The sequence below is a fragment of the Apis dorsata genome, unplaced genomic scaffold (genome assembly GCF_000469605.1).
Source record: "Apis dorsata unplaced genomic scaffold, Apis dorsata 1.3 scaffold_1057, whole genome shotgun sequence".
NCBI lineage: Eukaryota > Metazoa > Arthropoda > Insecta > Hymenoptera > Apidae > Apis > Apis dorsata.
Genome location: NW_006264155.1, coordinates 74,714 through 85,146, shown reverse-complemented (window position 1 = coordinate 85,146; position 10,433 = coordinate 74,714). Strand labels below are relative to the sequence as shown.

At 25.9% G+C, this 10,433-nt stretch overlaps 2 protein-coding genes across 3 annotated transcripts in view; one reads left to right on the top strand and one right to left on the bottom strand.

The window, feature by feature from the left end:
• The window catches only part of LOC102673536 (disco-interacting protein 2), a 53,337-nt gene extending 43,951 nt beyond the window's left edge, over positions 1-9,386 (bottom strand). For both annotated transcript variants that reach the window (XM_006624431.2, XM_006624432.2), the window contains exon 1: positions 9,196-9,386. In XM_006624431.2, the coding sequence (XP_006624494.2) occupies positions 9,196-9,325 (130 nt within the window). In that variant the 5' untranslated portion in view covers positions 9,326-9,386. The remainder of the gene's footprint in view (positions 1-9,195) is intronic.
• Positions 9,387-9,759: 373 nt separating this feature from the next.
• LOC102673396 (ATP-dependent DNA helicase Q4) overlaps positions 9,760-10,433 on the top strand; it is a 6,555-nt gene continuing 5,881 nt past the window's right edge. The window contains exon 1 of the mRNA XM_006624427.2: positions 9,760-10,148. Within this exon, the coding sequence (XP_006624490.1) occupies positions 10,038-10,148 (111 nt within the window). The 5' untranslated portion in view covers positions 9,760-10,037. The remainder of the gene's footprint in view (positions 10,149-10,433) is intronic.

Below are 10,433 nucleotides of genomic sequence, written 5' to 3'. Positions count from 1 at the left end.
GATACCCGCCAATCCCGTTTTACGGCTTGATTAGCCTCGGAATTAAGTTATCGTCAATCGTCGATACACTTCTTCCTCGCATCTTTTCAGCTATATATATATTTTTTAACTTTTCCTTCGTTAAGGAAGAATTAAAAAAAGAGCATTTTAAAATCATTATATATATATATTTGATAAATTTTCTTCTTCTTTTCGTTATTCTATTTTAAATTTTATTGTTAAATTTGTTGATACGAAATAGTATGTGCATTATTCATAAATATTTTATCATTGTTATAGTTACATAGTTAATTGATAATAATACGCGCGAAATTAATTAGATGATTAGAAGATATGAAATCAAAGAATTTGTTTTGGTTATGTAATAAACTGAATTCCGATCTATACGTAAATAAAGATAGTAAGATACCTCTTCCAATACGTAAATACGTATCGCGTGATCCGAGTTTTTGTATATCTTCTAATTTTACAGGCAAAATAAGAATATAATGAAAAATATAATTCTTCCTACAAATCCTATAATATAATCTCGATAATCTTAATAATGAGAACGATTTTTAAAGTACTTTCAAAATTATTATAGTATTTATTAGTTTAAAACTATTTATTGTTTATTAATATATTTTTCTAGAATATTGCGAGCTAAAAATAACATATTCAATAAAAATCCATGTTATCGTTTAATGTTTATTAAACTACGAAATACTTAAAGATAACAGAAGATATCGAAGAATTTATGAGTAAATGCTGAAATTGATTGAATAAACGTTACATAATTATAATCTAAAAATGATAATCTAAAGATTTTATTTTAAATCCATGTTATTTTTACTTCAAGAAAAAAATTACTTATCGGAAACGTGCTTTCTATTTCAATGCTTATAAATCGTAAACAACGCAAAATATAAAAGAAATAATTTGAATAAAAATTTTATTATTTTGAAAAATCTATAAATCTGTATAAAAAACTTTAACAAAAAAAAAAAATTTTTTTTATAAAAAATATATTATTATATTTTTAAAAAATAATTTATAAATATTTTAAAAAATATATTATTATATTATATTTTTTTATAAAAAAAAATTTTCAATAAGAAAGTAGAATAATTTTTTCATGCAAAATGCAAATAAATCATTTTAAATAATAAATAAAACGTATAATTAATTTATTTTTTTTTATTAAAAATTTAAATAAAAATGATATCTTTCTAATGAAAAAATAGCACAAATAGATCGTAAAATTTTTAAATTGGTTCAACAATTACATAAAATATAATCAATACGTATTGGTTACCGGTGTTCCTTTATCGAGTATTGACCGGAAGTGCGGTGACCTCGGAACTGAGAATGGAGGTCGAGGAAATCATAGGGAAGTGCGAAGTCAAGTTGAACGGGAAGATAAATCGTCGTAACAACATTGTAATCGAGAAATGACGTCAATGGAAAAACTGAAGGAATGGATTGATTTACAACCACCTTGTGACACTTAGATAAATTTCTGCCGATATCGACCAGTTGTAATCGGAAACCAGTCTAGGACGATTCTGATGCGAAATTAATTCTGTACAGGATGTCAAGACAATAATACGCGGTACAAGAGAGTAATAGTGATTTTATATGAAAAAACAATCGAAAAAAAAAAAAATTAATGAAATAATGAAATATTTTTACTAGAGAAGATTTTATTTTCGAAAGTAAATTAAATTTGAAAATTTTTTAAACGAATTTAATTAATTTCTGATTACATATAAATTATCAGTAGGAAATTAATTTACACGTGAAGAATAAAAAAAGCATAGAATAAAATTTGTTGATTTAAAAACTAATTTTCGAGAAAATCAAACTCGAAAATTCAATTTCTTCATTATATATATGTATAATGAAGATATATACAAAAATATAAATATAAAAATATAAAATTTTGTTGAAAATCAATTTTGAAAAAATACATATATATTTATGACAGAAATTTTTTTTTATATACCTTCGCATGTACAATAATCATTTACAGATAATTTATTCATAAAATATTATAATTTTGTCATAAAGTGCAAATAAATCATTTAAAATAATAGATAAAACGTATAATTAACTTACTTTTTTTTTTTATTAAAAATGTAAATAAAAATGTAATATCTTAAAATTATAAGATTATGGAAGTTTATACTTGAAAATTTTTCACTTGAATAACTTATTCAAAAACAAAAAAAACTTTAAATGGGAAAATTTTATTCGTTCCTTTTTTTATTCACTTTTGCACCTAGAATCACTCATCCTGAGATATGTATAACTTCGCTTCCATCTACCATCACGTATCGATCTCGTTTAGTGTTCGGTTACAGTGCGCGACACGGTCGATCGATCTCGAAAAAATACGCACCTCTACAAGCAATTAATTCGCCGATATCGATGTTATACTACACGATAACCACTCGATAATCAAAGTTAATTTGAACTGTGTAAGATGTTCGCGAATGGCTTCCGCGAGACATGGAATTCCTTTCGACAGGTTGATCGACTTCAAGAGGTCGGCCTATGCCTTCAAAAGCATATTAATCATTTTCTCTGGATAGAAAATTCAAGATTTTAGACTTAAGCGAAATTACAATTTTTTGATGCGGCGCCGAGTTCAATGCTCTCTGATTCAAGGTCAAATTTTAACTAAGGTCATCAAAATTTAAACAATGTTTGCAATAGAAAACAATATAGTTTAATTAGATTAAATTAAATAAAACAAAGAAAAAACCGATTATTACTATTATTATTATTATTATTATGCAAATAGTTTGTTCTTTTAAGAAAAATAGATTAAAAAATTTAACAATATATTACAATTAAATTATTATTATATTAACATTACAATTAGATATAATAAAAATAAACTATATATAATAAAATAAAATTTATAAAATGGATATAAATTTTTATAATAATATAGAACGTAAGTTTCACAGAAAGTATTTAAATTTTTCATCATTGAGCTCTTTCACGTAAAATATTTTATATTTGTTTTCTAGCATTAGTTTATTTGTAGTATGTTAGTTTATCATCTTTGCTCAAAATGACAAAGTATCGATATAATAACCTAAGGGGACGGAGTCAGATCAGATTGTGCAAATACGATATCACTAACTTTCTATGATATTAATGAATTAAGAGATTTTTATAAATATTAGCTTAACCTTAATATGTTCAATTTGTTTACCAATAAAAAATGGCAATTATTAATAAATCAAACCAACTATCTAACTTTCAGCCGAAATAACTTGGAACAGGATTATAGGTTACTGAACTCTTGGAGAGTAAGACTCTCGAATACTTCCATAATCAAGTCATAAATCTAGAGACTCGTATTTCTGTTCAAGGAATATTTTACGTTATTTTATATTCGCTTTCGAATGAAAATAAAATTTAAAATTTTCAATGTCATCTTTGTTTCAATCAACTTAGCGATAAATAATAAATAATTAAATCATATGAGTTTTGCGAGTCATGTTTATTAACGTACTTCGATTTTGTCGATTGAAAAAATATAAAAAATTATTGAGCATTGATATGGATTATTTTTAATCCGACTATTATATAGAAATTAGACTACTGGAAAGAAAAGAGAAATATTCAATTTGAAAAATATATAAAAAATATTCTTTGAACAATGAAAAAAATTAAACAAAAGTCACTCTTTCATTATAAGAGAAGCTAATCAATGATAATTCGCCATTCGATATATACAATTGACAAAAAAAAAAAATTTAAAAACCAATTAATCCGGAACAAGTCGAAGAATTAATTATTCATAAGACACGAGAACGTAACGTTAATTGCTCGTTATTCGAAAAGCTATTACCAGATAATCGTTCAGATAAGAAAAAAAGTTTTCATTTGTCCGTTTTGGCCTGTTTCCTGAATCATCGGAAATCACGTTTCTACCCACAGAAGGAAGCATTAGGTATTATCGTGGTATTGCGCAACCACGAGAGTGCAACGATCCATGAGAGACCACTGAAATCACACAGATAAAGGTCCACCTTACCTTTAAACTGCAGCTTTGGTAATATAATATGGTTATTATGAAATTGTAGGTTAAGATCGCTTTCTATTCTTTTTTTAAATGATAATAGTGGGTCACATCAAACCTGATAATTTTTCATGGTCTCGTGAACGACCGATTGAGTTTGTTTGCAATACGAGAAAAATAAGATAAAATAGGGTACATCATTGTTTTTCTTAATTAAAATTTCCTGTTCTAACATTTCGAAATGTTCAAATAATTCGAATTTTTTTTTTTTGTATCTTTGCCTTTTTAATAAATCATAGTAATTAATTTTCTGTTTAATTGCCTCGTAATAAATATCCTTTAAATATTCTCTAAATATCCTGGAAGTAGAGTTTTTGAGAATGCGTAAGAATACGAATATATTTTTCTATTTCATAAGAAATTTTTTTTTCTCGTTTCCCACGAGTCTCAGTGAGGCGAGCTAAATCAGCAAAAAAACTGCCAACAATTTTCAAAACACCTGTTTCTCTAGATAACTTCTAATCTTTCGTGACAGTTAGCCAAGCATTATTATAGATTATTTTTATATTTTTAAATTCATAATTTCTAATTTTACTTCGAAAAAAAATGTTTGAATTAGAAATATTACATAATTAATATATCTTAAAAAATGAAAAAATATTAAATATTTCAGTTACAGAATAACTTTATGTTTATTTTGATTCAAGAGCATTAATAAATAGCTCAATGAAAAATAATAATGTTTCATAATATTATAATAAAATTTACATGACTTTAAATAAATATCTGTTTCATTTTAAAGTAAACAAATGTAAAATTTATCTTTATTTATGAGAATTCTTAAATTAACATTTGACGATGAAAAACTGATAATTTATAAAATTAATAATTCTCATATATATGAGAATAACATGTTGCAAAGTGACTCTTTGAAACACGATGTTTGAATCCAATTAGATTATTTATTTATACAGCTTTGTAAATAAAATCTTAATAATAAAATTTTTATCATTTATAGATTGATTACTAATAGAAACAATAGCTAACGTATAAATTGTAAAAAAATAAAAAAAAACTAGCGTAATAATTGATTTAATGATTTAGCCTTAATCTAATCTTTATGTTCTTCTTTTAGAAAATATTAATTTATTTCTAATCGATCTCTCGACTTTAGATATCAAAATAAACACAAAAATATCAAATCGAGTACTTATTAAGTTATAAATAATTTAATTCTGCACTAAAGAAAGTAAGATGAAGAACATCAGCTGATCAATTCACATAGTATTGTATAACAGTATCGCAAAATCTCTAAACTAAATCTTTTCACGATTTAAAAGATATAAATCTGTCATTTTATTTTATTAAAATTTTATTAGCATATTTAAAGTCTTAGCAATTTAAGAAAATATATTTTTTTATTAATTTACAAAAAGAATATTTTTTTCATACATTAAATAACATTTAATAAACGCGAATAATTTTATCCAATTTTTTTTGATAAATATTTTTAAAACTTTATTTATTTATATTCTTTGTAAATAAAAAAAAATAATATTTAAAATTGCTTACATATTTATCTCTAAGATAGAAAATTCAAAATGATATGAGTAAATTCTCTTAAAAAGATATGATATAATTGTCTAAATTTCTATAAATCTATAAATTCTATAAATAATATAATATAAGTCTATAAATCTCTATTAAATATAAATCGTTTATAATAAATTATAATAAATTATTTATAATAAATTAAATCGTTTATAACTTGAAGATATTTAAAAAAAGTGATATTTTTGGATATCAAAATCTTTTTTTTAAAACACAATCGATTTTCCAAAAGCGCATATTTTTATAAATACTTGTATATTTTTTTCATCGTTCATATTTCGTTCATATTCTTAGAAATATAAATCTTGGGTTAGAAAACGAGACTGATTTGTATATACCATATTTATGCAATCCATGTTCGTGTAATTATTTTGACGAGCGTCATGGATGTTGATTAAAATATTTAGTTTAAAAAACGAACTGTTAAACAACGAAAAAAACAATTAACCAGAATTATAAAGAGTGTAAAATGCTATCCGCGCATCGGTGGAGCGGCTAGATAACAGGTGCCGGGCATACTAGACTAAACTCGGCTTTAATGACTCATGCACAAATCGTATCGTAGAATAAATGAGCGAACAATGTCTTGTTACATCATACAGAAATTATATTAACGCTGTCGGTTACAGGGTCGATTAATTTCCCCGAATGAATCGAAGCGTGAATTCGATAGAAATGAAATCAAATAAAATGAATATGTAAAGAAGGGATAGGAATGTTAATTGTTTAAAAAAAATTGTTTAAGGTCACGTGATGACGATTTTATTTCAAAAAAATTGTCATTACGATTGCATCAATTTAGTGTATAATTGTCGGATGAAGTAATGCCTTACAAATTGGAACAATGTTCTATGTAATAATCAGTGTCATATTTATTCACTTGTAATAAAAAAAAAAAATAAAAAATGGAACATGATTCATTCTTCATGTTCCAAGGAAACTTTTTATTTTGATATTTAGAGCATCTTTAAATTATAATAAAATGAATAAATCAAATATCAATTATTCACAATAAATAAAATAAATAACATTCTCGTATAAAATTTTATAATCAAAAATTTTATAATTCTATTATGGGTCGAAAATGTATATGTAACAATTTCGCGTTTCAAAAATTAAAAAAAATTAAAAAAAAAAAAAAGAAAAGAAAAAGAAATATAAAAGATAATAATTGTAATATTATTTCTAATAATATGTAAAATATGCCATTATAAGATATATTTGATAATTTTTCTTTTAGATCGGTCAATTTTTATCAGATATACGCTGTTTTATCAGATATAACTGTTTATAACATCAAGAAAAAAATTTCGCCATCGACTTCCAAGAGAAGCTAAATTGTTACAGTAAACTAAAATCCAACTACATGCACATGATTCGAGAAATGGAATACCTTCTCATTTAAACGACACCAATCTACCGAATACGCGAAACGAGAGCTGCTGCTTGCAAGCTTGGACGATAAATAAAGCCATATGAATAAGCCACGAAACTGGGATTAGTTCGTCACATGCAAGCGGTAGCAATTTTGTCGAAATTCTTTTCAAATTCTTATTCTAATTTATATTATGTAAATACAGTACATAGGATATAAAAATACAGATAGATTTTTTATATTTTTTATATTCTTTTTTATATCCCAAGTATACAAATGTCGCCACCTATTAGTGTCCAGAATTTCTCTCAAGTTGGTTTCAATTGAAATATGCACGAATGGGTAATCTGCGCAATTACCTCACATGCAAATAAAGCTTCGTAAAGATGACCGGTGACCCGTCTTCAGTTGACGTCACGTTGCGACATGAGGATACTGTGTTAGAAATGACATATATATATGTATACATATATTTCTAATCCTTAACCTTATCGAATCTCGAATCTCATCGAAATATATCAAGAATTTCGCGACTAAAACTATTTTTCAATATAAAATGATTCTTTATATTTAACTATCATCGTTTTTAAATTTATTAATTTTCACACTTCATCATTCAAATTTATTGCGAATTTCCACGAAGCGTTGTGTATTATTTTTTTAACACATCACAATGCGATGAATTATGCTAAAAAACCGCAGTAAAATCACAATTTGTATCCTGTATTTTTCCAAGAATGATCAAGCTCATAAGCACAGGAAAGTGAACGGCCATGAGACTAGAATCCCTTTAAATCGCGAATGACGAGCGTTTACCAAAGGGGATGCAGGAAAAACCGGTCGCAATAATCGCAGCGTAACCATTCTAACAACGAATGCAAATAAACGTTAATCGTCAGCGACCGATCATCGTCGATCAGATGAAAACGTAAAACAATTGAAACTTCACAGCTAGTATAATAGCACTTCACTGTAATGTTGAATAGCGCTGCCATGAGACACTTGTGCGAACTTCTTCAACTAATTCCTTGAGAACGAACAGCATATACATACATATACATACTCGTTCAACTTTATAAGAGATATTTTAAGAAATCGTAGGTTCTTTTTGAAACATTCTTGGCTAATCTGGCTTCGATCTTTATTTATAAATTTATAATTTGCGAACTAGTTGTTAATTTTTGTCACCGTCAAATAAATGGAAAGATTATAGTGAATGTCAAAATTCAAAAAAAAATTCTTGTAGAGAGTAGAGATAAGTTGACATTTGAATAATAAAAAAAAGTATACATATGCATAGATTTTTATTAAGTTAGGAATAAAGATAACAGATATAAAAATATTTGTGAATAAGAGGAGAAATTAATCGATAGGATATTATATATGACAAAACTTCAAATAACAATAAACTTGTAGAAAATAATAGAAAAGAAATCTGATATTGTATTCTCTCTCCTCGATTCTATATTTAATATTATATAAGATATTAAATAGAAACATTTTAATTGAACAAGTGTAAGGTCCATCAGGACATTTTGAAATATATTATATACATAGATTTTGAAGCGTACGCCATACAAAATGTCAATGACGTGTTCCTTAAATTTCTCGAAATTGAACAAAATTCTCTTTAAAACCTTAATTGATTAAAAAATTATCTAATATTTTTATATTTCATTTTTTCAAGAAAAAAAAGAACATTGATAACATCTTAATCTGTTGAAGAATCTGATAAACTGAATACGATTCGAGCGATGTATAAACAGATTTTGTAAGATTCGTGTTGATGTTTATTCAAACAGAATCATAGATTACGAGTAGAAAATTAAATCTATATTAAAAATGACAAAAATATTGGTCATCAATTATCCAAAAATGAAAAGTAAAGAACAATATACATAGAGTGAGGCGCGGTCGATAGACTCGAGTATCCGTCGCGATTGGAACAGACTCGTTTGAAGGAATTTTAAATCTCGCGAATATAAATGTTTGACAGGATTCGAAAAAAAGCCTTGCTCAAGCAGGAAAAGATATTTTGAAAGCTAATGTATGTAGTTATGAGGGAGTAAAATGGCAACAGTGAAGCTATTATCGATTTTATCAACGGGGACTAGGGGATTCTTTCTTATGTGCACGGGGTGAGTCAGAAAGGGTTTGCATAGCGGCGCATCAAGAAAAGCTGTCCACTCACCTTCAGATAACTCAAGATCCAGCTCAGCAAGTTTCTCCCGTACGTCCTCAGGGAGCTTGCCGATATCGATGTTGAACTCGGCCATCACTAAGCCATCCGCGCCGAGATCACCAATTCTCCAGCCGTACATTCCACGACCCGTCACCACCGCTCGGCCATCTTGCCTTACACTGATGTTACAGACTACCGTCAGCTGGCGACACCGTTCAATTAGAGACCCATCGGAAAGATAGTTGATCCGCAATTGGCGATCTATATTATGCGATAACATGTTAGATATAAATTAGAAGGAAAAGATATCAACCAATAATTAAATCATTAATTTAATATTTTTATAAATCTTTTATAAATCTTAAATGTTAAAAATTATAATATTATGCATGAATTTCTATTGATGATCTTTTCTTTACTTTTAATATTGTCTGATTAAATTATAAAATATTGGAAAATCGTATCTAGAAATATTTACTATTTATATATAAATAGAAAAGTTACAAATTATGTTATCTTTTATTAATTTTCAAGTAAATTCTATCAATCAAATTTAAATATCCTACTACCATATTCTTCTTTATTAGTCGCGAATTACCCGCTCTTGAGCAACGAATTTTAATTTTATTTTTGTAAAGAAAAAAAAGAAAAAGTTTTTGTGAATAATGAATTAGGATTTGAGCAAGTTATGTGAATGATATCATGTGATTTTATTTTAAAAGTAACGGTTTTATTTACGCACCGTAATATTATAATTTTCAATTTAGGCTAACCTATTGTATTCGATAATAGTTAACCTATGATTTAATGTATATTTTCTCATACATATATTCTTTTTGCGTGACTAAAAAATGGAAATATTAGAAGATCCAGTATTTAAAACAGAGTATCAAAAATATAAAATTCGTGTTAAATTATGGGAAAGTCGCTTTACCGCGAAACATGGACGTAAACCAAATAAGGTATTTTAAATTTTAATCTATATGATTTATGACTTAAAATTTATTCGATTACAGATATTTTAATAATATCAAGTTTCGTTAACATTTTTTCGATCTTATTTTAATATTAAATATGATAAACAATTACTTTTAATCAAATTTTTTCAATAATATAAATTTTAATTTCAAATACAATATTTATTCTTCAATAAGTAATATTTTTTTTATATATTGTTATTTAATAATTTAATAATAATTGATATTTCATTAAAACAATTTGAATATTATTTATTTTTATTTTTTTTT